Source organism: Chamaea fasciata, unplaced genomic scaffold (genome assembly GCF_029207755.1).
Source record: "Chamaea fasciata isolate MVZ Bird 193981 ecotype frontalis unplaced genomic scaffold, bChaFas1.0.hap1 SCAF_2, whole genome shotgun sequence".
Lineage (NCBI taxonomy): Eukaryota > Metazoa > Chordata > Aves > Passeriformes > Sylviidae > Chamaea > Chamaea fasciata.
In genome coordinates this window covers 110,153,378-110,180,485 of record NW_027094087.1, presented here as the reverse complement: position 1 = coordinate 110,180,485, position 27,108 = coordinate 110,153,378, and the positions used below count along the sequence as shown (strand labels likewise).

The 27,108-nt window shown below is 41.8% G+C and overlaps 1 protein-coding gene across 1 annotated transcript in view; it reads left to right on the top strand.

Annotated features, from left to right (window-relative positions):
• Positions 1-7,296: 7,296 nt before the first annotated feature.
• LOC136285632 (amine oxidase [flavin-containing] B-like) overlaps positions 7,297-27,108 on the top strand; it is a 51,572-nt gene continuing 31,760 nt past the window's right edge. The window contains exons 1-3 of the mRNA XM_066177050.1: positions 7,297-7,401; positions 24,953-25,047; positions 25,904-26,041. Of these exons, the coding sequence (XP_066033147.1) occupies positions 7,356-7,401; positions 24,953-25,047; positions 25,904-26,041 (279 nt within the window). The 5' untranslated portion in view covers positions 7,297-7,355. The remainder of the gene's footprint in view (positions 7,402-24,952; positions 25,048-25,903; positions 26,042-27,108) is intronic.

Here is a 27,108-nt window from a genome sequence, read left to right as displayed (position 1 = left end):
GCTCATTGTCAGATCCAGATTCTAGGGATATTAAATTATTGTACATCTAGTAAGAGGATACATATGCAATTTTTAAATTGTTTAGAGGAGGTTTGTGTTTATGGAAATTAGTTCAAGGAACAAGTATACAAGGAAAATTTGATGAGAGGCTGGACTTTGGAATTTATAGGGTAATTAAAGATTTTGGAGGAAGTTTAGGCCTGAAAAGAATGAAAACTCTATATAGAATTAAAAAAAAAAATAACATGTGCATGGAAAATCTAAACCAAGCCTCAGAGAAAGGAATCAAGTCTTGATCTCAGAAGATTTAGCACAGAAAGATTCAGATTAAAATCAGCACTTGGCAATGCTGGGATTTTGAGTATTTAGAAAATGCAAAGTGCAAAAGGCAATTAAAAGATAAAAACTTGATTCTGGCCCAGCACACAGCTCATGTTGTCATTGCTCAATCTGTGCAATGACATTCAAAATGCACAAGGCCCCAACCTTCCCATGCTAAAATATCCTCCCTGCCCAGCCAGGAAGGTGTTTCAACTTTGTCCCAGGGCACTGAGGGGCACTGAGAATGAGCAGGACAACACAGACCTTTTCAAGGTAGTCCCAACTCTCCTGGAGGAGCAAGGAGCTCACCTTGAACTCACAGCCTCCTGCTGCTTCTCAGGAGCAAAGATCCTGTACAAAATAAACCCAGTGGTAATTTTCCAGGGAAGCTTTGTATTGATTTTTTTTTTCTCCTGGGTTAGAAGTATTGGTTAGCACTTCTTTCACCTTCACTGGAGAACTGCATGAGTAGCTCTTTGTTCTCTAAGCACATACCTGGGGTGGGACTGAATTCACTGGTGCTAATAATTAGGAAGTTTATTTAGCCCAAGTCAATTAGGTGTCCTTTGAGAGAGCCAGGAATCTCAGGAGGAAACTTGTCCTGCCTGGCTTGATTTAGTACTCTAGTACAGCATAAATCCTTCTCTAGAACTACCTGTCCTTCCCATGCCTCAGAAAAGGGATCTTCAGAGCCAGTGCAGATGAGTAGCTTAAGATTAAATGAATCCCACCTGTAAAAATGATAACCCCTTAACCTTCTCCTCTTTAAATTTAGATTTTTCACTAGCAAGCATATTTCCTAATCTATTAATTATTTTCAAGGTTCTTCACTGAAGCCATTCCAATTTATACACGGCCATCTTGGACTGTGGAAATGTGCAGGGAACAACATCCCCCCACTAGTTCCAGCAGCATTACCATGTACACACATTGCAATACCTAATATATGCACAATAACCTCCTTATCAATACATGATAGCCTGTGTCCTGTTGTTCATTACTTTACTTCTTTCCTAAGTTTGCACTGTAGGAGCTTCTGGAATATTTTCTTGTGTGTTTTTTTCCTTCAAGATAACATTTGCAACTGATGATGGGCTATTTCACCATAGCTAAAAATTAGGTAGTGAGCCAGGAGAAACATGGGGGGAATGATAAGGAGAATGAGGAACCAGAGGAATGCAAGCCTAGGAGCTTCTTTTGACTCCCATAAAGGTGAAATAAATCAGCAATTAATTAATAATGAAGGCTGGTAGTGGACAGGCTGGAATGGGGGCTGTCTTTCAAGTGATAGATGGAAACAGTGTGCAGTGACTTCCATAGATGCAAAGCAGCAGGATCAAGAGAAAATAAAATGTCACCAGCCATTATTCAAAAGAAAAGATTTGGCATGAGTGAGAGGTGTAATCTGTCCCTTCAGGAACTCTTCAGATTAGGTTATCGGTGAAGGACATGGTAGATTATTTGTTAAAGGGATGAAAGTGTTTGATTTCCTCATGTGTTCGGAAGTAGGCTGGTGCATTTGCACAGGTCACTGTCTGTTTAGAGGTAGGAGATGGAATTTCACTGTTCTCATCTGCTTTCCATCTTTAGCTTTTGTTTATCTAGTTCAAGAAAAAAAAAAGAACTGAGCTCAAATAGATTCTAAACAAGTAAAAAAATAGGCAATACATAGCAAAGACTGTTGGTTTTCAGTTCAGAACATGTATTCTGGTCACTACTTTAAAAACACTGATCATTTTTGAGCAACACCCTTTGATTAAGTCTGTCCTTAACCCTGTCTCTGTCTGAAGCAGCAGTATGGTGCCTCCTAAAGGTACTTCAGCTCTTCTAACTCCTTTACATCTACATAAAGCCTTGCTTTCCATTCTGTCATTATCCTTGCCTGTATGGGTGACCTGTGGACCCATCCCTCAGGAATTCTGCATGGCAGAAGCTGACATTGCCCATGAACAAATGCAAAGTGTCTTTAGAAATTGGCACAAGTCCACACCACAGATGCCATGGTAGTGCCAAGCACTTCTGCATGCAGCTATTCATGGCAAGAACAATAGTGAACACCACCACAAACCTGAAAATGGACTTTTTTTGGAGGAAAATTTTGCAAAAAAGGAGAAGCAATAGGAAATTGGATCAGCCAGAACTGTAGGAAATCATCAGGAAGAGATTAGCACAGTGCAAGGATGAGCTTGACATTGGGGAATTAATTTATGTTAGTTTAAGGGTTTTCTCCTGCTTTTTCTTTGTTGTTATATTAGTAAGTATGGTTATATTTGCATGATTACCATTATTTTTTTAATCCTTCCATCAGAATGGTGGTTACACCAGTCACAGATTTGAAAAAGTGGGCTCATTAGGAGAAACAGATGGAAAGGAAAACAGAGACTATGAAGTAGGATAGCTGGAATGCTTTGAGACATCACATCAGTTTTCTTCCACTCCTTCTTGGGGTTTCATTACACAAGCAGTCTTGATGAATGGCTTCTCTGTGAGACCTAATGAGGGGACTGTGTTAGAGCCTACATGGCCTCCCTCCACTGAATGGGAGCCTGCATCTGTACCCTTTTGACCAGGAAGATCCTTAAGTCCACACAGACGATAATAATAAGAAAGATAAAATTATTTTGTTCTAAAAACTTGTGCACTTATATTAAATAATTGTGGCATCAGTAGGGACTTAACTTTGGGTGCTGCTCCTGCCTGGGGGTGGGACAGGCCTGGGATGTCACCCTCCCTGGGGGTCCCCATGATCCTTGCCCCCATCCCCAGGCAGCTGCAGGCCTGGCTGCACCTTGGCGCTCAGACCCTTGTTCTGCTCTCATGCTGTGGCTCTGTGTGTGCTCAGAATGTGAATGTTTACATTCACTCGTTGCTTCTACTAACAGGCTTAATCTTGTAGGTTTTACATTTAATGATCAGTCCTACTTTGAACGCAATCTGATTGATAAAATATTCAATTTTTGCTTATTAGCTCTAGATGAATGTCAGACTGTGTATGTTGGATTAAAACTCTTGGCTATTAACATTTACCTCTCCAGTTAACATTCACTGCTAATCAAGATAGATTTCAGTCATGGCTGGTGCCACTGTAGAGTTCAGGGACAGACTGGATAACCTGCTGAGACAACTTGCAGTAATTTTCCCCTAGTGGAAAGCCTGGCATGCAGCTTATGCTCATTTAATTGTGCAGTATTTCAAAAGCACTGACGTGCTTTCACAATTTCTGCACTGATTGCATGAGGGACATTTGAAACAGTGTAAAATATTTGTGTAGAAGCTTATTTAAAATCTGCCTGTCTTCTGCAACATCAGTATTCAGCAAGCACAAAGGCACTAAGCAGGAGAACAGCATGGCCTGGTCACAGATTAGGGAGTTGTCAGGCCAAGTTCACCCCTCCTTTGAGGGATTCTCTACCAGGGGTGAAGTGCAAGCACCAGATTCACTGAAATGCCTGAAAGCACCAAGCCCCAGGGCATGTCAGGACAGGGGTGGAAAAGGGTGGGGGGAGGATGAACACCCAGGGATCACTGACAGGGACTTGGCACAGTGGGAGTTTGCATACAGACCAGGAATTTAGAAGAATTCCTGGCTTCAATCACAGCCCTGCACTTGAAGCAGGTGCTGATAAAGTCTGCAGGTAACAGAGGAATCCATTCTGATGCTTTGACTAGTGGTGATGTTAACATCCATTTACTTGCCAGCAGGAAATTTCAGAGATGTGAACCTGCTTGTCCTGAAAAAGAGACTTTCCCCCTAAACATGTCGAAGAACAACTTTAACACATAACAAACAATGAAAAACTGCTTTTGTTTTAAATGCACTACTATTTAAGGAGTAGAAACTGAGAGGATGTGTAATTTTAAAAGCTGCACAGTGGTTTAACCAGCCACTGACCAGACAGTGATGGATCATGTGCCTAAATTCTACCTCTTAGACTTTGTAAATGTGGACATCTTTGGCTTTGACTCCTACTCCATCAGCTTTCCACTAAGCCCTCAAAATTTAGTCCATGGCTGTCAGTACATTTTCTACCAGACAGCACAGCTATTACAGCATTTCATTGCCACAGTTTCAGAGAGCCTAAGAAAATTTATGAAAACAATGTATTTTATCTCAGACAAGCTGTGGTCTGAGGTGAAAAAAACACGGAGGCTCTCAGCTGCTGTGTTTCCACAGAAAGTTTGCTCTGCTTTTAACATCATGCATTCAAAGGATAACGTTCCAAAATCCAGGCAGAACACACTATATCTATTTAATTACTTAGAACTACATGAGATAAGTAATGGGACCATAAAAACCCAGAAACTGAATTGTAATGTGATTAGATGTGAGGGTTCCAGAAAAAAAAAAAAAAAAGTCATCTTTATGCCATCAAAGAGGCTTTACTAGAATTATGTACACCATTCTGCTCATACCTGTTGAAGACAGATACTTTTGGACTGGGACCTGTGTATAAAATCGTTATTACGATTGGCAAATGTGTATCCCAATATCTGAGGATCCTAAAGTGCTTGACAATCATCACAACACTGCAAACAGAAGAGCGAGGAGGGGAATACGGAACCTGTTTCAATGCACCATGGTGTGCTGGTTTTTGTACAGGCTGGGGTTACCATCACACATGGTGAGAACATTTCAGAAGCAGAAGCTTGAGATGAAAAAAATGAACCTTTGAACCGGAATTATTGCAGGAGAGAGGAGGGAAAAACCACCAACCTGGCTTTGGGAGAGGTTTGGCCTGCTCTAGACAGTGCTAGACTTATTCACTAGCAGGATTATATAAGGTATCCATGAACACAGAGAAAAAGACTTAATGATACAGATGTTTGCTCTGTTGTATTCTAACAGGAACCCTTTTAGGGTTTTGTGCCCTCCAACACCCCCATGGACTTTCATGCGACTCTAGGACGTGCACCACATACCCTCAAATGCAGGCAACACAGACTTCTGTTTCAAACACTCACATTAAAAAAATAAATAAAAAAAAGATATTAATTCTTAGAGCCACAAGGGAAAAATATGAACCAGAAGAATCCCAGAAATAAGTGTTATTTATTGAGAATATTAGGAGCATTATTACATAATTATAAACATAGCTACCCTTGACAAGAGTCCATGAAATTCTCCACTTCTGCTTTTGGAATAGCCTTTCCCAATTTTCAGTGTTTCATATGGGATTTGAAATATGTCTGCAACTATTATCTCTGGTAATTTCATAATTGGGTCTCTCTCAGGATAAAGAGGTCTTAGAGTTTAATTTAATCAGAAAGATTCTTTTAATCAGAGTATGAATATGTATTTCTATTTTTATTCTATTTTCTGTCCCTTTAATTTTCTTCCCTCCCATTTTGCCTAAAAATGCAGGACTGTACCCACTGTAGTCAATATTTGTGACTTCCATCACAGATGCCCCTGCCTCTGAACCTCATACACTCTCAGTTGAGGTATGTTGGAAGGAGGGACAGGGAACCCTCTCCAGACTCTCAAGGCCTACTTGTTCCAATGAACAGCTCCAGGAAATGGAGAGTGACAGAGACTGAACAAGTGTCTTTGGCTCAGAGGATGTCCTGGAGCTGGGAACCTTCTGCCTTGAGCCTGCCGAGTGTGGGAGGTCAGGTATGCCTGACATGACTGCTGGGTGGGTGTTGGAACCCTGGAGGCTGAAAATTTCAGGCTTTCTGTGCTAAAAGGTGCTGACCCTCAGGCGAGCACCACATTTGACTTGAGGCCTTGGAACAGGCTCCTGAGATTGAGTGATAACATGGGGGTTGTGGGTGTGTGGTTTGAATAGCATTGTGTGATCTCACTGGGTGAAAAACTTAGATTTAAGATTTTAGCAGATAGAAATGTGTGTGAGTCAAGATGGAGGACTTTAGGCCTTGTCTGGGTCCTTCTTCTTCACCTTCTTCTTCCCTCCTCTTCATGGGTTTGGGTGGTTTTCTGTAATTGGGTGAAAAAGGTCCACATTGCGGGCCTTGGGTGGTCATTATTGGGTCAGAAATACAAATAATATAGATGTCACCTAATTATTGGGTAATTATCACTTAAATAACCTTGGAAAGAGTTAGAAGCTCTCGATTTTACCTCATTTCTCTAACTTGCTAGTTAGAGCTCATGGCTCGTGAGTCTGCAAATAAGTTAAGAAACGATAAACATCCAAGTCCAAACTCGAAGTCTACATTCCCCGTGTATTATTCATCCTGACCTTGGCAGAGAAAAAGAAGCCAGAGCCGTCATAGGTGGGATCTGTACAGATACACCAGACCAAACATATTTCCATGCTTTGCCCATCCCCAAAGCTGCTTCTCCTGGTGCCACCCTCACAGTGAAGTAGAAACCCGAGCAATGGAAAGCCCTCCTGGGTGTGTAGGGGACCAGCCCAAAGCATCTCGGTGGATTTGATGACACTATCACTTCTGGATGAGCCAGTCTTTGCCCTGTGGGCGGGTCTCTTGGGGGTCTCACACACTCCAGCTCTGTGTTTGGAGGCCGCTCTGGAGGAGCACTGACACTTGTCACTGTCACACAGCACAAACTGCAGCTGGCACCAGGTGCCAACCCTTATTTCGGGGGGCTCTCAACAAGGAAAACTCTATCTGGTCCTCCAGAGTCCCTACCCGGTCAGCCATAGATCCCTCTGGCAGCCCCGCGGCGTCTGCAGAGGGAGCAGGAGCGGATTCCAACATCACCAAGCACAGAACCCCAGACTGCCGCGCCTTGGGAGCTGCGCTGCTCAACCAGGGGCAAATTCCCTGCCCAGCCCGTGCGGGAGGCAGCGGAGCCCCATCCCCGCGCCCGTCCCCGGCCGTGCGCCAGCCCCAGCAGCAGCAGCAGCAGCAGCAGGAACACCAGCGGCAGCCCCAGCAGCAGCAGCAGCAGCAGCAGCAGCAGCAGCAGCAGCAGCAGCAGCAGCAGCAGCAGCAGCAGCAGCAGGTCCCGGCCGGGTCCCGCAGCGGGGGCGGTGCCGGGGCGGGGCGGGCGCGGCGCAGCCCGGCCGGAGCCGCGGGAGCAGCGAGCCCCGGAGCGCGGCAGCGCCATGGCCGAGAGATGCGACGTGGTGGTGGTCGGGGGCGGCATCTCAGGTGGGTGCGGGGGGCGGCGGTGCCGCCGGGGCGGGGACGGGGACGGGGACGGGGACGGGACAGCGCGGCGGGGGATGCGCGACCCCCGCCCGGCCCGAGCGGGGCAGCCGCGGAGAGCTCATCCCCAGCGGCTCGGGAAAGCCGGCGGGGCACAACCCCATCGTTCGGGCCGAGTGCTGTATGGTGCAGACAGTATTTTATTATTATAAGCTATTAATAATTTTTGTTGTAGTGTTATTTTTAGTTGTTTTTATTTTATAATTTGCTTTATCGTTGGTTTTATTATTTTTATTATTCTTTATTCTTATTATTATTTATTTTAATCATTCCTTTTTATTATTTTTATTTTTATTGTTCTTTATTTTTATTATTATTTATTTCCATTATAATTTATTTCCATTATAATTTATTTCCATTATTAGCTATTTTTTCTGTAATTTATTTTCATAATAATTTATTTTCATTGTAGTATATATCCATTATCGTTTATTTTTAGTGCTATATTTCATCTTACCTTTTTTTTTTTTTAAATTCAATTTTATTTTATGGATTTACATTTTATTTTTCTGGGTGTTCCACTGTCCAGTCCTGGCATCCCCTGAATCTGTGCATTTCTTCCAGTACCCCTGGATTTTTTGGACAAGAGAGGCTAGAAGCACTCTGCACCCAGTCCAGGGGTGTTAGGCAGAGGCCTTCGGTCACATGTGATTAATTTGAATCCTTGGCTGCCTTTTGTTCAGAGCAGGTAGAGGCATAAAGGAAAAATGCCTGAAATCACCTGGATGAATAGGAAGTTTCTAGCTGCCCTTTCAGCTCAGGTATGGGTTTGAGAGCATGAGCAGCCTGGCAGGATGGACAGACAGCACTGGGGGCCCAGAGCCTTCTTGCACTTGAGTGACGATCATTTGTTTTTAACCCAGTCTGGGCTGGAAGACTTCTGTGCCTGCCCACAGTGAATCTCTCCGGTGTGCATTTTGTTCCGAGATACATGTGCCGAATAAATTGTGCATGGGCAGTCGATTTTTCCCCCTGTGCCTTTGGCATATCAAACAGTTGCTTTTTGGCTCCTTAGCATTGGGAGGTATGGAGTGATAGCTCCTGTCCCATGTGGTGATCTCCTCAGAGCATGATGAGTGTGCACACACCCACAGATCCGAGCAGTATCTCCTGCCAAACCACAAACAATTACTTGAGATCTGTTACAGACTGTGATTTTGTCCATCCGTTTTTCACATGGCTTTTAATTTCCACTGTTTACTTACTTACAATTCTAGATGTCGGTTTAACCGTCATGTTAAGGTGTGTAGCATGCAGTTTGAACGATATGCAAAATGCAGAGACAGAATCATCGGCATTATTTCCTAAGGACGATTCTCTGATAACAAACTGCTGAATGATGTTGGAATGTTTCAAGTATGTTTACACAAACAGCAAAAATTAACCGTTGCTTTTCTATAAAGCACAGTGGATTCTGAACACAGTGTTATGGCTAATTTTTGACTTACACCATGTGTCACGGTGAAACTCAGTTAAAGTAATTAGCCTGTGGTAGATGTCTGCTCATGCCTTGTAAACCAAAACACTTCCAGTGGCATGGTTTTGTACAACAGTTGTGCTACATTCCCTCTGTTGAACGAGTTGCAGTGAAGGAGTCAGTGTAACAGCTTTTAAACTACCCTTGTTATTCGTGGTTGCCATAGGAATATTTTCATGGCAGGCCTGCACAGCCCGCTTAGGTTTTCTGGAAGAGCATCAGAACAGAGGAGCAATGCTAAGCTGTGGTAAATCGTGTGCTTGCTTTGCACTTTGCCTCCTGTAGAAAGCAGCAAGTGGCAGGGGGGAAGCAGTTTTCTCTTTACTTCTCTTTACGCTAAATACCCACGAATGTGCTCCTGTGTCATGCTGTAGCAACTTTTCTCCTGTCTTCCCATGAAAGCTGGAAAAATATACAGGCACAAAATTTGCTATTGACTAAGTACCTCTCTTCAGTCACTTTCCTTTAGCTGTTACGTGCAGCTCCTGCTTCACCTCTGATTCACACGTGGCTGTAAATCATTGAACTTGCAGCCAGGTGATGAAACCATGGTTTTAGACCTCCTTACACTGATTTAAAATCCCTGCTAACATGCCCAGCTGCTGCAGAGATCTCTTCTTCTGTCCACCAGAGAGTAAAGTGTAGGGTTTTTAAAATGAGGTGCTCCTTGGAGACCGGGTTTGTTGCTGCTCCACAGCTGGTGTGCGTTCCTTCAGAAAGTCTCCGTTTTTGGGCTGCCTGAGGCTCTTCTGACTGAGGCTCTGTGGCTGCAGCCTGTAAAAACAGCAGAAGGCTCTTGTCACATTGAGGTGTGCTCATGTCACCCACTCCAGCCCTCAGCTAAGCAGGTAATTGCAGAGCAAACAGAGACCTGCTGTGCCAGCAGGAGGATGCAAACAAACAAGTGTCACGGAGCTGCCACTTGGCTATCTCCTTTCTGTTTATTTCTTTAGGTGAAGCAAGCTGTCCCTTTGCAGGCTCACACCCTCTTTGGCAGCAGTTCTGCCCAGCTTTCTATCCAGATGTAATTAGTAGGGTCTAAAATTTAAAGAGTGAAACCATGATAATGAAATAACTGCAGAGGCCTTCACAACCCTGACAGTCTCTGTTTGTTTATCTGCAGATGCCACTTTTCTTTGCTGAATCATTTAAAGTGTCCTATATTGCAGGTTTGATAAAAGGGAAGAATAAAACTAAGGAACTGGCCAATATAAATTTTATGTAATGAAAATCTACTCAAAATTAGTCTTCGTTTCTTTCAAGTCAAAGTAATGGTCTGTGGCTTTTCTGAAGGTGTCAGGTAATCTCAATAGTATTGATGATAATGAAGACCTTTGAGGAACAGGAGGATTTGCTAAGGGTAGATTCTGTTTTGTGGGTGAAAACTTCAGCAAAAGTCTTTGAAATTTTTTGCAAATGGTGCAGATTTAAAAGAACTATTTCGAAAGAAAATTTCCCAGAGTCAAAAAACATATATGGAAATGCTTAGCCACACATTGCATGCAATATGCATGCACTAAAGAATATTTAGATCAGAAGCAAAACAGACCCTCACGGAGCTGGAATGTGCATGTGACAGGTTCTTCTTTTTGCTTTGAGTCCTCTCTTTTACTTTGAAGAGCTCCTCTAGCGTGAGGATCAAAACAACTATGAGAAAACTATAAAGTTACATCATCAAACTTGTTTATTTTCTTGATTGAGACACCAGTGACTTCAAATAAAATCTTGAAATCTGTTCAGACATTTTGTTTAGACTTTCTCCTTTTGTTTTCAAAAGTGTCTTCCTGTCCCTGCTTTCACCTTGGGAACTACTTTCCTTGTTTTTTTCTTGAAGTAAATTGCCAGCTTTTATCCTAATCTTTTGCCACTCCTATTTAAGAAAATGCTTCTCTTAAATCTCTAGTGCACAGATTTTACAATCAAAGTGAGGTTTATTTTTTTCCTTAAAGGTGAAATCTTTTTTTAATTATAGTGTTATTTGAAGTATGCTTGGTGTTTTGCTGTTCACAAGCAACCTGTCATGTTCCTGTAAGTTTAGAACCAAAACATACTGTAAGGTAAACTAATTCTATTGTTATGTTGGGTTTTAAAAATATTTCCATACCTATTCTTGCATTATTGAGATGCCACTGTGCTCTCTACTCTTCTTAAGCCTCACTTTTAATTTCTGTGACAATTTAATGTGCTGTACAATTACAGTAGCTCTCACTCCTTCTGTGAACTTTCAAGTTACTTTAAAAATAAAAACGAAACCAAAACATCCCAAAACAGACCAGGTGTTTTGAGGGCTATTATATGATGGTATTCTATCTGTTTAAAAATAGACTGATGGAGAGGGCAAAATCGTTTTTTTTAAACAAATCTGGGATGGGTAAGAAAATTATAGATGAAAAACATAATATACGGTAGATACTTGTTTCTTTTTGCCCTGGGGTAGTAAATTACAATGTCTCAATACTCCTCCTCTGAAAAGACGGTTTTCCAAACAAGAGGCTATTTTTGGAGAACATTGCTAGTCTGGGAGTCCTGTACTAGATGTTCATTTGGAGAAGAAAGAAACCCCACAAAACCAAAATGGGGGTGTGGATGAAATAGCTGCGCATGATGAACCAGAGTGGATTGGTCAGTGGGAGGACTCTGACCCTCTCCAGGGAATGTCACCATCTCTGGGATGCACGCTGACAAAAAGAATCCAGGACATTCTCCTGTCAGTTGTCATGATGAAGCTCTTGGTTCACATTTTCAGTCACCTGTCTCTGTATCTGACAGCAGGAAGTTATTCCTTTTGTGCCCAACCACTCTCATGGTTAAAGCAGTATGAACCAGTTAGATGGAACCTGCATTTGACTTCTAGACATTTCACATTAAAAAAAAAAAAACAACTTGGCAATGCAAAGTAAACAGAACAGAAAGCAGCTGCATAATGTTGTGAAATAGTTTGGTAGCCTAGGCAGCAGGGACAGCTCTTGTAATTCACTGTCTGAGACCTCCTAATTGGTCTGTGAGTTGATTTGATAAGAAGCTTTCCAGTCTATCTGCAGGAGCCATTTCATCTCACAAGGCTCAGGGTGATGCATCATTAAGGAAAGGTTTTTCATTAGCTTATTTAACCGTTATGAAAGGGTGTTGTTAGGGAAAGTTTATTCTATCTGTTCAGCAAAATGTGAAAACTACTATGGAAGAGGAGAAAAGGTAAGTTAGGATGGCAAAACTTTGGGAAAGAAATTGCTGTAATGTCTTTTTTTTAGGGAACCAAAGTTTATGTGCAGCAGTTGGTGTTAAAGTTACAAACAGGAAAGTCCACAGGATTTTCTTATCTGTACTGCTGAATTGATTTTTTTTTTTTTTTTTTTTTTACAAACAAGATTTGAAACAGGTGAGACAGAAAGCTCTTTGTAAGAAGTTCTCTGCATTGTTTGCTTGGACAACCACCTGCAGGGCTGTTTTTATGTGGTGAGATTTGTCAGAGTTTAGTATAGCACTTGACTAGAACCTAATCATGCTGGAGGTGGGGATTGGTGTTTGTCTACATTAGGAAGCTGGTTCAGATCAAGTGTGTGATGTTCTGCACTATTTTTTCACACAGACACTGCCAGTTTGTTGTCTTGGGAAACTTAGTTTCCCTGATCAAAGGTAGTGACATGGAAAGAGTAAGTATTTAAATTTTGTGCTCTTCTTCCTTCCATGAAGACACAGTTAAAAATTATTTACTTGGTCATCTTGACCATGGGTGTGCACCTGCATCCTCTATGTCCATCCTCTGTTTTCTCCTTGCCTACTTCCATTTTCTCATAGCATCAGGAGGTTGCCAAAAGATCACATTCTGCCTTCTTATGAATCACGATTTGCTCGTTTTACTCCTTGACACCATCATGTTCAAGAGTTATTTTAGAGAAATGCAACTCATTGTGCTTCCCCTGCTGCAGTGAGTGATCAGTGTCAATCTCCCGCAGGTAACACGGTGTCAGACACTGCAGTGACACAGGTCTGGGTTAAACACTGGTGCCTGTGGTCCCAGTGGCTATGATGAGCAGCCCATTGCTCTGTTTTCATCCTGGAGTGTTCAGGCTGTCTGAGATGATCTCAGGAGTGTGTTGACAAGGATACTGTTGACTACTGGAGGTACTCTTATCAACTGTTGTGTGTATGTAGTCTTATCCAAAGCTGGAGAGATGTGCCAAAAAGCTGTGTATTCATGTTTGCACTGCCTAAGTAGGCAGCCTGAGCAATGTGGGCTTACATTACTCTGATAGTCCTAGGGGTAAACTTCCAGCGCTGCTTGTATTATTGTAAACCAGCAGAGAGTTTGCTCTGTATTTACATATCTTACACAGCAGCTAATGACAACGAATTAGGCGTCACGCTTAATTTAATCAATTCAGAAGGCTTTTCTTCTTCAGAAGTTACTATCCTGTATGTAAACAATCTGGGGGATTTTGGCACATTTCCCACTGCCACAGTTTCCTTCTCCATAGCACAAGTGACAACTGTAATTAAATAGTTATGTTATTTCATGATAAAAAGCCATGCTGTGTTGCTGCCCTTTCCCAAAACAGGAGTTGTTTGCCTTTGTGTTCTGTCTCTGTTGTGTAGCAGTTATTTCACAGAGTGCACTGATACAGCAGTGAAGTTTGTCATGGTTATAAGTGTTTACTGAGCAGGGCCCTAGACTATTGGAGATGTTCCTTTGGATTTCCTTTGCTGAGAAGGTGTCTTGATGTACTTACAAAGCACTCAGGGATGATTCTAAAATCAATCATCATTCCTGAGGAATTGTAGTCATAGAACAGTTTGGGCTGGAAGGGACCTCTAAAGGTCATCTATTCCAACTGCCCTGCAATGAGCAGGGATGTCTTCAACTACATCAGGTTGCTCAGAGCCCTGTCGTTGAATGTTTCCACCACCTCTCCTGTCCAACCTCTTCCAGCATTTCACCATCCTCATTGTAAGAAATTACTTTCTTTACATCTAACCTGAATCTGCCTTTCAATCTAAAATCACTGTCCCTTGTCTTACTGTGACAGGCCCTACTAAGAATTTCACCCTCATCTTTCTGATAAGCCTCTTTAGGCACTGGAAACTGTTACATGATCTTCCCAGAGCCCTCTCTTCTCCATGCTGAACAACCCAAGTTCTCTCAGCCTTCCCTCGTAGGAAAGGCGTTCCACCCCTTGGAACACCTTTGTGGGCCTCCTCTGGACCTGCTGCAATAGGTCCTTGTCTTTTTTGTGGTCAGGACTCCAGGGCTTCAGCCAGGCTTCAGTTTCTTGAGGAAATTACATTAATCTCATTGAAGTTTCAATCATTTAATTTTTATATAGCCATTTTTGAACTTAACATGACTTTCCTTCTGGGCTGATAACCTATTTCATCCTTGTAAACTTATGTCAGATATTATTATTGCTGCCTTGAAGGATGGTCAAAATGTGATCATTCATCTAATCCACTGGGTTTTTTTTTCCTTGTGGACTGATTCATGTCTAAGATGTATAATTTTGTAATGCTGCATTGTTCTTTGTTGACTTTTTTTTTTTTTGCTGTTTCCAGTGGTCAGTGAGGCTGCACGACAGGCCATTGGTATTTAAACCATGAATGACTTGCATTCTTCTAAATAACCCACCTACGCTCTTGTATTTTGCACGATTTTCTCTGTCCTGTCAGTTTTCTGTTCAAACAGCTTGCTTAAAAGAAAACTCAGTATAAAGTAACTTGGAAAACTGTACTTTCTCCACAAACAATTATTTGGTTTGGGGCTAGAAGGGAAGGGAAAGAAGAATGGTCATCAGGGTCTCATTTGGGGAGACTCTGAGTTCTGGGTAAGTTAGTAATAAAAGAGGTGCTGAAAGGTGCCTGTCGAGCCAGAGAGGAATTGCACTGACCTAGTCAAGAAACAGTGATATTATTTATGGGAAGAGCAGGCTTCTGTGCTTCTATGCCACCCACAGCCCCACAGGAGTCAACTGTGTGGGCTCTTAACAGCATCAGGAGCAGCAGCAGTGGATGGAGAGCAGGGAACTGCCTAAGGAAATGATGAATGCCCAAGGCATCAGGATTTTGCAGGGGGTCTGTGTGTGATTGTGTAGAGGAAAGGAAGGCAGGGAAAGGAGAGCAAGGGATAGGATGGGGGAATGCAAAGTGAAAACCATCCCTGGAGGAATGGGTGGTCTCGTCTAGAAAGTCTGACACCTTGTGGGTTACTTCTGGTAGCTGGCACATCTGGCAAAAGAAATCACAGATGCACTAATTTTTACCACTGAGGAGTCTGGCCGTGGCTCATTAGAGGCTTGGGCATCTTGCAAAGATTAAGTTATGGTGGTGACATGGCTTCTGTTGGCACTTCCTTTTTCAGGTGGTTACAAAGTTCCCTGAAGTTTTGATTTATTTTAAACCTGCTCATCCTACAGATATTACTTTGTACTATTCAACTTTTTCACTCTTTTCAGTTTCCACACAGCTGGAAGTGAGGAGGGTGGGGAAGAAAGATGCCCCTGTAGCCTCCTCCCTCCCAGGCAGCTGGGCTTTATCTTGATGGTATAATTCATATATAAAACATTAAATTGAGTCTGCTCAGCTGACTGCACACACCAACAGCTGATCAAACAGCAGGTTCATACTGTGCACCATGATTACCTGGATTACAAGGATAGCTTGGGTATAAACTGGCCTCATTTTTGCTTGAGTAATAAATCTGTGTTTGAATGTATTAAATATTGGAGCAAGACACCTCTTTTGTTCCAATATGAATTAATTTTTTATTAGGTAGCTTGGCCAGAGGCTGAATCAGTGAATTATGCTAAACAGTGAGCACAAATGAGGACAGGAAAGGGTCTAAATGCTTTTCTTTTCCACTTTAGATATTTATCTTTTCTTCTATGCTTCCTTTACCATTTTTGGCCCTACACATTCTATCAGAATGGTACAATTCTAGTGGTAGAGTATTTTCTTTCAGAGCAGTGATGTTTTTATGAACTGTTTCACTCAAACTTCCTCCTGCCTGCACTTAGAGATGGATGGATGGAAGTCATAAGTCATCTTATTTGGTGGTTCTCTTTTGGGCTTCTTTGGATGACATGTGCATTCTCAGCCTTTGGTATCTCAGCTGGGGAGTGATTTGGGCTTTCAGCAGGGTTCATCTTTATTTTTCGGTTGTTCAAATAAATAAAATCCTCACAAATCCTTGTAGGCTTTCCAATTTAGCCTGTGTGTGTGTGTACACACCTACTTGTATGTGTGGGCTGTGATGATGATAGGAATTTCCAAAAAGTTTCTCTGAGGTGTGGCTGTTTGGAAGTGACATTGAGAGGTGCTCAGTATTAATCTGTAATAATTACGTGCTCTTTGTGTGAAAATCAATAGCTGAAGATCAATTGAAACGTGAAGCAACATGGATAGCCCTGAAATGAGGACATGATGGGTCTGCTGGGCTTTGCTGTTGCCCAGCCTGGCCTAGGTGAACACCTGTAAATCATTAGATATTGAGAAACCTGGGAAGTTACACGTTAATCTTTAATGTCAAGAGATGAGAATGATAGACTGTTTATTTTTTAAATCCACTTCTTCCAGCTGATTATGTTTTTTGACCATTTACTTTTCTCAGCGGACTAAAAGAAATGAATTCTTCGCTTGAGAACAAGCAAGGCTTGGCAAAACAAATAAGCATTTCTCTTCTGAGGCAACTGTTGCATAATTTTGCAAAATTTTCCAGATGCAGCTTAGCCTTTTTCTTCCCACATTGCTGTGTATGGAGGGCAAAACTATTCTTCAGAGTAAATCTGGCTGGCATTTCACTTACTTGTAGATCTCTTCATAATTGTAATGCCTAAAAGGATGCTTTTAGGAAACTGCCTGTATAGACCCTCAGCCACTTCACTGTGCTCAGCTTTATTTGATCCAGTGCTATGATCTGTTTGTTGTAGCTCTTTCAGTTCTCTCTGCCCTTTTTTTTCCCCCTCTATTGTGTCTATTGTGTTTTGAGGCAGCCTAGATTGTAAACTAGCAGAAAGGGATGACCTAAGCTAAAGGAGGCCCCGGGACTGAGGGTGTGTGATAATATCGGAGTATAAGTGATAATTACATTATTAATATTGTTATTAATATTAACATTTCAGTATATCCTGGAGCCGTAGCAAAGGACATGCAGAATGTGTTTGGGTTTTTTATCTGACTGAAGCCTAGAAGACTTCTGACCTGCTTTTAAAGTGTGAGGCAGGCATGGCTGTTCATGACAAGTCCATTAAATGAAGAGAACACAGTAAATGACTGAGACTAGAAATACTCAACCTTTGGAAACCTGGAGTGCCCAGTTTTGTCAAGAGGAAGTTTCAAGGGGAACTTTTTATGTAGAAGTGAAGGGAAAAAGGATGCCTTGGGCAGAACAGCTGTGCCTTCAGTGCTTAAGCCTGGGTACCACTGTACCAAAGGTGTTTGGTTTCCACCCAAATGCCACAAATTGTCTTCATCCCATGCTTGGCAAGGCTTGAGCTTAACACCCCACAGCTTTGGTCATCTCACTCATATCTGCCCAGGCTCTGTATCACTTAACCAGCTGCAATGCCTGGGACAAGTATAGGCTGAATGTTCATAAGTCTGGTTTTGAGAACTTAATAAATGCTTAATAAATGTTGCTCCCTGCACTGTGGATGGATCATCCAGGAGCTCTTGCAGGGAGAAGAGATCACAGAAAGCTGGGACTAGAGTTTATGCTCCCATGAAGTCCCATTAACTCATGGGGATGCTTATACTGACCTAGGTGACAAAATTACAGAATTAGAGCTCAGACAGAAAAACTCATTGCCTTGGCTAGACAATGAAATGCCAACAGAAATAAATTATATTTGCTCATAGAGTGCTGTATCTTAGGCAGAAATGTTAGGTCCTTTGTACAAATATTTTAAGTAAATGTACATTTTAAGCAGATAGTCAGGTTGATAATATCTCTTTTTGCTCCTTGGGGTTTCTGAAACTGTAATTTTCTTGTTTGCCTAAGCTCTGTAATGTTCTACGTGGGCGACATTCATTTTAATGGCATTAATTGCAGCATGGTGATACAGTTTAGTAAAACAGAGTATCTCCCCCCATGGCCAAAATACTTGGGTCAAAAAAAGCGTTGCTTTGCTAGTTTTAACTGTACTGTTTAGACATGAAGGTTAGAGAGTGACAGTCTACATTGGCCCAGCTCTGCCATGGTTTTAGGTTCTGAACTATAATTTTTGAATTTTCTTTGGTGATATTGAGTCAGATATCTAAATTACCATTGTTAAGATGGCCCAAATTAGAGAAGTTAAAAGGCCACCTTTATAATGAAGGCACAGTATTCTTCACAAGAGCAGAATGCCATGACCTTTCCATAATGTGAGGAACAGTACAAAAGAGTCTTGTACCACCTTAACTCACCCAGGCCCTGAGCCAGCGCTGGTTTTGCTTTATTGTTGCTGTTGTTGTCATGCTTTTTTTTTTTTTTATTTACAATCCTTATCTGTCATGGCTTGCAGGCCTTATTGTCTCAAGCCATTATTTCAATTAAAACATTTTAGCTGGCTAATGATGAGTGGCAGAGGTAAAGGTGACCAGTGCCAGGTTCAATCTCTCAGTGGCGGGGCAGTAATCGGATTGTGTTCATTAGAGCACAGACAAGACCAAGGCTATTAAATTGCGGTTCCTGGCACAGCAATGCAATAAAGAAGCTGTGGGGCACAAAGGACAAATCCCACTGGTGAAAAATGTCTGCTTGGCTGTGGGTGAGGTCTTTTCCCAGGTCCTGCCCTCCACCCCTCCAGGGTCGCAGTGACATGGAAGCTGTAACTAATGCTGATGGCACTGAATTACAGGATGTTGTGGGGACATTTCTTTGAAGGAGGTCAGAGAGCCCTGACTATAAACAAGGAGGGTTTGAATTTTATTTGGATTTTTGAGTAAGTAGGTCTAAGCAAACAGCAAGCCTTCTGTTTTGAAGGTTTTTGTTCAAGAACCGGCGAATTCTTTCACTATCTGATCTAATTTTTCCATGCTAGAAACTTAATTCCTGATCAAGGGAGTGTTTTTTTTTTCTCCTTCTCCCATGATTTACCTCACCTGCTTGGGGCATATTCCTCTGAGTCTCTTCTTATTGACCTCATTCACTGCAACTGTGTTGACCACTAATGGTGGTGATCTCCCCAAATATCCTTCTGCAGCATTAGCAGGTGGATTTTGTTTCTTTGGGTACAGTGCAGCAGTTTTGGCTAAATTAATTTATTTGCTATGTGTATTTTGCAAGTATTCCTGAGCAGCAAAGGTGGTAGGTCAGGGGTACTGTACAAAGGCATCTAATAGTGAGGAAAGTTGTATTTCACATGTCATCCCACAGCAATACCAGTTTCTATAACTTCTTGTAGGTTCTGACAGATTTCCTGGGTTTTTTCTTGTAACATTTTAGATACCTCAGGTGGGTATTTTTTAATTTCTTTATTTGGGTTTAGGTTTTTGTTTTTGTTTTTTCTTTCAAGACTCATCACTTAAATTAAGAAAAGAAGTTAAATTCGTGGCCTCTCTGGTCAAAATGAGACTTATATTCAAGATCATAAAGAAGAATGCAAAGATTCCTAAAATAACAGCTTCAGTGTATTTAATATCCATGACATCCATCCGTTGAATAGTTGAATAGTTCTTTTAAAAATGCTTGAGTTCATCTGCCTTAGATCCTGAACTGAAGTCTTACTTGTCTGTATATAATTAATTATATGTTATGATTATGTTTCCTTTTTTTGCTGTCAGTCTTGTGAAACATTTTTGCATCCCACAATTTCTCCACGACCCCCAGGGCAGAGGCCCGTGCTTGCTCTGCAGGCTGAGTGTTATATCCCATTTCCAAGGAGTAATTTTGGACACATCCTCGTGCTAAGCCTGCTGCAATGTTTGTTTACTGCTCTGGACTCCACTGAGGCTGCTCTGCCCACTGGCTCTGAGTAAAGCAGCATCTGCTACCTGACATCTCTGCAGACTCAGTGATTTAGATGTGGCTGAACAGGTTGACAACCAGGAAAAAGAAATCCTTTGCAAACATATCTTTTGTGTCAAAATAAATACAGGGGGGAAAATGTTGGCAAATTTCATGAACTGAAGGAAGAGACCTGCAAGCTACTACAGCACAAGTACAAGGGCAGCATTTCTTCCTGCTCAAGGTTCAATTTTAGTCAAAGGGAGGAATTTTTATGGTTATAAGGTGAACAATTTTTTTTTTGTGCCAGCCATTTTAGAAGCTATTAATTTAATGCCTGTGGCTTAGAACTTTCTTTGCTCCCTCCATGAATTAAAATTTAGCATTTGTAGATGATTTTTTATCATTATATAAATGAGATAAGCAAATTTTTTTCCTAGAAAGGAGATAATAAATATGGAGGAACATGACAAAGGTAGTGAGTAATACAGAGAAAGCACAACAGGAACGCCTTCAGAAATTTACAGTCACGTCCTTTCTAGTGGGTTTTTTTCTTTGCCAATGCTAAGATTAAAGGGTGTTTCAATAGAATTTCAGATTTCAGGCAGAATAGAACGGTGTTATTAAATTCAAATCACTTTTTTTTAGAAAATATACTTTCAAATACTCTCTAGATAGTCATATATATATTTGATCATAGGGCTAGATTGTAGGGCACGTGGTGGTCAGATGAAAAATGAGACTCTTCTCACATTTGTCAATTCAAATGTAACTATAATAAATATGTTGTAATATTTATATCATATATGAGTATATGTAGTCCAAATATCTATATCTATATATCTCATATATAATAAAGGTTGGACTCTACAATCTTGGAGATATTTCCAAGCTTAATGATCGTATGATTGTATGAAATATCAGTTTGGATTTTGCCTTAGCTTGTATTTTTTTAAAATAAATATTTTAAAAAATAATTTTACTTTAAAAAAAATAAAATTAAAGATCTGAATTAGTCATTCTCTCAGGATAAGAAAACTGTTGATGTTAGGAAGTGAGGTTGTAATGAAGCTGTTTAGTGAAATGGTTCAATTTAAGGTGTTTAGTCGGTACAGAGACAGCCAACAAGAAAGAAATAAGTTGGAGCTGAAGATGAAATAATTACTGTGATGATTACATTTGAGTCCAATCTGTGTGAATGCAGAGTGCTGCACGATGGGGAAAGAAACGATTTTCGTGACTTGAACTTGTGTTCCATGATTGTGGGGGAGGCAATCTCCCACCAGGATCTCTGGGTGGCTGCCTTGGGTACCGGGTTGCCGTGGTAACAGATGGAGGCTTGCCCGGTGAAGCATCCTCTAAACACGGTGGTATTTTCAGTCTGGGGCTTCAAATAATCGTCTTTGCTTCTTTGTTGTTTGCATTAATCACCTGCCTGTTGGTTCTTTGGGCAGAACTGCAGGTGAGGCTGCTTAACTCTTTGATTTCTGCTGTATCACTCTCTCTATATATTTATATGTGGCTCTCTCTGGCCCCTTGGAGAAGGGGACCAAGGAAACTGGACCAAATTTCTGTCTTCTGTGAAGTGCTGGCAAAAGTGGCTGAGCCCTTATATTGCAGTTTGGATCTGATTCTACTGAAATGCCCCTGGGGAGGAGGGAAAACTGACTCTGGGTGACAAAACACTGCACAAAAGAGGAGCAATAATAGCATCAATCACAGTTTTGGGTGGCTTTTGCATTTGAATGTGGCTCTTTGCCTGGCTTGTGTGGAATGGGGGCAATATCAAAGATCTGCCTTTTGTTAGTGATGTGTTAGAGTGGCAGGTTAAACTTCTCAGGAGGAGGCCTTAAATCACATATGACTGATTTTTCCAGGCTTTGCTTCACAGGTATTCTGCGTGCTCTGTTTGCAGCAATTGGGGCACAGAGAGACAGCTCTGACTCTTGCCCAGAAAATGGCTTGTGATTTGTGAGGTTTTCTGCAGCAGTTGTTAGTTTGTGAAAAGCAAACCTTAACCTCATGCCCAAATATTCACATTCTAGTGTTCATTTCAATTCTAGTATGCTTCTGTTGCTGTTCCTGGTTCCTTACATGCCCTTTGTACCACTTTGGCTCAGAGCTCTCCCTCCACAACATCCAGTCCTGCTACTGTTATTATAGTGACAGTCCAAGAGCCCATTTGGGGCCTTGAGTCCAGCTCCAGGAGCTGATGTGGCAGTACTGTGATTCCCAATGTGTGAGATACCAAAACCAGCAACATTCCCACCAGACACCTGCCCTGTAATGTGGTATCTGTTACCAGCAGCCTTGAATTATCCTGTTCTGTGTATGCTAAGAGACCTACTCTGGTCCTTTCCTGTGCCCTCTGAGCCTCCTGAGCCTCTGCCTTCACTTCTTCCATCTTTTTCCTGTTATGTGTTTGTGATAATTTCTGCAGCCTATTTAGGACCAGAACAGTGATGTGGGTGAGAGGAAGGGGTGGGGCGTCAGCCCCTGAACTGCTCAGGTGATGCTTAGTTTGGGAACCCTGCAGACTGCATCCTCCAAGCCCCAAAGATGCATCCCTCCCTCTGCAGAGATCAGACCTACTGGAGGATGGGCATGGATGGGCCAGTGAGATATCAACGAGCCTGATCCTTTCCTCAGCACTGTTTTGGTTTTTTTGGTTTTGCTTCAGGAAAGAGTAAAATCTTGTCCGTCCTTAACAGGTCCGTGTGAATGTGGCAGGGGGTGGGGGAAATGTAGCACATGCCCCAAATAAACAGTGGGGAATAAATGATGGGTGCAATCAGGTGGGTGAAAGGTGAAGGAGGAAACAAGGAGGTGGGGCCTGGGCTGCAAATCAGCTGCAGTCCAGTGGAATCTAGAGAGTTATCCTTTCACAAACTTTTCTGTCGGTTCAGCTCCTGGGAATAAACTGCGTTTGCTCCCAGCTGCACTGAAATGTTTATTCGTTAGATTTTAATTGAGCAAGTCAAATCTCATATCCTTTAATCAGTGTTGGTAACTGAGTGCTATTAATTGATTACTCAATACCTGTTAGCATGAAAAGCCAGCAGAGACCTTCAGTGACAGACGCCTTTAGTTTATGCATTCATTCTGTAAATTATTAATAACTATTATTCATCCTCTCCCAACTGATGATATATTTGTCTATTTCTGAGAAGTAACTTCTTTTTTCTTTAACAGATGAGCCAGATTTATTTAGGAGTTTTGTTGCTTATTTTTCCCCCAGGAGCCAATCTCTCTTTGCAAGTTGTTTGAAGGGGTTGTCCATGTTTACATACCATGGCTGTTTCTGTATTATGTTCTTCCTTGGTATCTTCAAATATTTTTGAGTGTAGTCAGGGCCACTGATCCAGCCAGATGTTTTTGCAATATAATTTCCTCAGTAGAAAGCACAGAAAGACCTTTATCTGTTTCATTACTGTTTTTCTCACCAACACTTATGTGAAAACCCAAGATAAATAAGCCCATGAAACTAGGGGGAAAAAAAAAATGGCAGGAGGGTGTGACGTTTTAATGAAAACATCTGCAGCTTTTCTTCAGAACATGTCAAATTCTTTAGATAGATAGGTCTACACTATTGTAGGAAAAAAAAGGAACTTTTTTTCCCTTTCTCTCTCTCTTTTTTTTAATTTTTTTTTTAATTTTATTTCCAGATGGGGAAAGAAATAGCACATTGCAGCAGTTTCACTACAGGGCTAGCAAAGGACAGGATTCTCCTACACCCAGTCCATGAGTTGGTGACCAGAATGTTCTGTGGCCTCTCCCCAGGACTGCTATACTTTTTTCATTTTCATTTCATTCAGTCCTTCCATGTTAGCTTGGGCCATCTGTTTTTGCTGTCAGTGCTTTTTTTTTTTTTTTTTTTGCCATTTCTTCCACGGCTGCTTTCTGCTTGGAACAATCTGCTTGGATGACAACTCAAAAACTGCATGTACTAGGACACACAGAGGGAGCTGATTGCATTCTCATGGTAACAAGGCAGGGAGCCAGAAAGGATGGATAAATTAGGATGTATGAGTGTGGCTTCCAGCCTGGCCTCTTCCTGAACTTTCTTCAACACATCCTGTTGGTTCAGAAGGATGATACAACCTGCTAGAATGTAACTCTTGTCCTACTAGAAATTCACATGTGGCCAAAGTAAGCACCTCGGTTTGTTTAAATCTGTTTGTGTGCTGATGTAAAAGGCAGAGATGTTCTTAGGAAGTTGAAAAGCTGTGGGTTGGATTCCCTCCATTCCCTCCCTTTCTAGTTCCCTTCATTCCCACAGCAGCTTGATACACTTGCTGCAGGGCTCGACACTGATATTTTCCACTGCAATTGTGAGGATTTATGACATCACAACTAAAAATGAGATATTGCCTCCTCTCTTTTTACTGTTCCTTCCTTTGGGTGTCTCAGCTTCAATAGTTGCAAGATGGAAATAAAATGTATTAAAAAATGGATGAGGAACAAAACAATTTTTGGGGTAGACTTACCCATACTTTTAATTCTTGTTGCCACACACAGCTGCACATTCTGTCTCTCCTTAGTCAGACCATGTGTTCTTCTGGGGATGAAAGCTCTGACCTGACCATGTGGGAACTTTGCTACTGTACTTCAAAATATTCAGAACTGAAAAGCAGTGACATAGAACAAGTGTCAGGAAAACTTCACAAATTTAGGACAGTCCTAATAATACTTCTTCCTTTTTGTTTGTTTTTGGGGTTATAACAAATGAATGGGGAAATGGGAAAATGTTGGGGAGGACAGCTTTCTGTTTACAAACAGTGAAGTCTGTAAGTTCTCTGCCTGGCTGGGTGACCACCAAGTGCTGGCTGATGCATCAGAATTCCTGAGCACGTGGTGCAAAACTTGCTCAGCACGTGTAAAAATTGACAACAAACTGTTTAATTAGGTGATTTCACTTCCACTTAATGATTATTGGGTTTTGAGGGTTTTCATTCCTGCACCTCACCACTGGCATAGTGTTTGGATGAAAAATTCAGGATTTGGGTGAACAGCCCTGAGAGTATTTACATATCAAGTCACAAAAGCTGTGCAGTGCATATTCAGAAGTATTCTTTAATTGCTTTTCTTTTTTTATCTTTTAGGTCTTTCAGCAGCCAAGCTACTGACCGAGTCAGGCTTGAATGTGGTATTGCTGGAAGCCAATGACAGAGTTGGTGGAAGAACTTTCACCGTAAGGGTAATTATCCCCAGAGCCGTTTATATTCTACATATTCATACTTACAGTATGTGCCATAAGGGGGAAAATTTCTCGAGTACCAGAAATTCTGGAGGTGGGAAATTTCCTGATGTTGTCCCAATAAGAGAGGGAAAGACTGGTGTGATGGTGGGGACAGAGTATTTCTGTGATCTTGAGGCTCTGGAGACACCCATCTGGGAAGGAGAACATGATGAGCTAAGTTTCAAAACCATTTCCTGGGGAAAGACACTGCAGAAATCTCTATGGGAGAAACTCCCATGAGGCCACTCATGCTGTGGGGAGTCTTGAGCTGAGCTGTGACATGGCCCTTACGGAGTGGTGTAGGGCAGGGGAGTGTCGGGGCTGGCTGGGAACTAGAACCACCACATCTCCCTTCACTCCTCTCTTCTGCTCTGTCTTGATGTGGGACATCCCCTCTCACTCTGCCCACTAGAAAATCTTGCCTGTGCTGCTTCCCAGGATAGTCTTAAACTGGTCATTGGTGAGACGCCTGACTGAGCAAGAGCTGCACAGATGTCTCTGACTCTCCTCTCTCTGCCTGCCAGGCTCTTTCCTCTTTTTTAATGCTATAATATAACAATGGGTCTCTTATTCTGGTTATGAACTCCAAATTATAATCAACACGCTGGTTGTGAACTCAGTAATCACCACACCAGAACTCTGCCAAAGAATTTCTTTTCCACGGGGAGAAGAATCTTAGCCAAAATGCTCTGGGAGTATTTAATTTCATTCCTCTGGATTGCTCTTTTAACTTGTGTGCTATTTACAAAGGGCTTATCTCTTGGTTTTGTTTTTTCTTTCTTCCCTTTTGCGTGTGTTGTGTGTGATAAACCAGAATAAGCAAGTTAAATACGTGGACCTTGGAGGGGCTTACGTGGGGCCAACACAGAATCGTCTCCTGCGGCTCTCCAAGGAGCTGGGAATAGAAACATACAAAGTGAATGAAGTCGAGCATCTGATACACCATGTCAAGGTAAGAGATGCTCTCAAGCTGCTGCTGTAAACATAAACACTCTTGTGATGACCTTTCTCCTTGTTTTCCATTCTTGCAGCAGTGGAGGGTACCTGTTTGAGTATGCAGCATCTGAGTTTGTTGGTTAAAAAAGAAGTGTGTTGATAATGAAATCACCAACAAATTACCATATTAGTATAAATTATGACACGCACACATATTTATGTGTGTGCCCTGTGGATGCAACCTGTTAGCTCATGCCTTGGTTCAGGTCTCACCTCTTAGTTGAAAGCTCTCAAGAAACTTCCTTGTTTATGAACAGTGCAACTGTGACTCTTCTGTGCAGGTCAGCTCTGATAGGCACTGCCCAAGGTGTCAGAAGTCCTGGATGTATCTCCAAGCAGGCTGAAAGTCTCTCAGGATGGGCTTCCTAAGCCAGTGACAATTATTACACTGACGGAAAGAAGCGTGAGAGGTTATGTTTGGTTTTGCTGATGGGGAGACTTAACATGCAGAGTAGCAAAATAGTAACTGCAAAAGGCTCTGGGAATCAGTCTTGTGGAGGCAGATCTGAGCGATCTGTTTGTGGTCTGAAATAGAACAGCTATGGCAAAGCTGTTAAAAAGCCCACGTATTCTCAGTAGTCATTCTCCAAAAGAGCATCCTTTCTCCTTTCCTGATATAGACCAGCGTTGCACTTGCACAGAAAGGAAACTTTCCTTGTTAGAGCCAAGGAAGTTAACTCTGAGTTTCATTATATGCTTAGGAAAAGCCATTGTGCATGGACTGGCAAAATATTTGTAGCTGATGTTTCATCAGAGGTTAAAGAAGACACACACAGTTTTTAAAACAGCAATAAAGAAAATATGTCCTGTCACCTTTTCCATTATTTTTTCCACTCAATTGTTATGAAAAAGAAAAGTGTTCTCAAAGTGATTTGCTATGGTGACTGTAATTACCATTTCTGTGGTAGAACTAATGGATGCATCCACACTGCTCTGTTCTGCGTGCCTCTGTCATCATCTTCAAAGCCAAATTTTCTGTTTGTTTACAGTATTTAGCCTTCAAATCTCCCCAACAGCGATAGG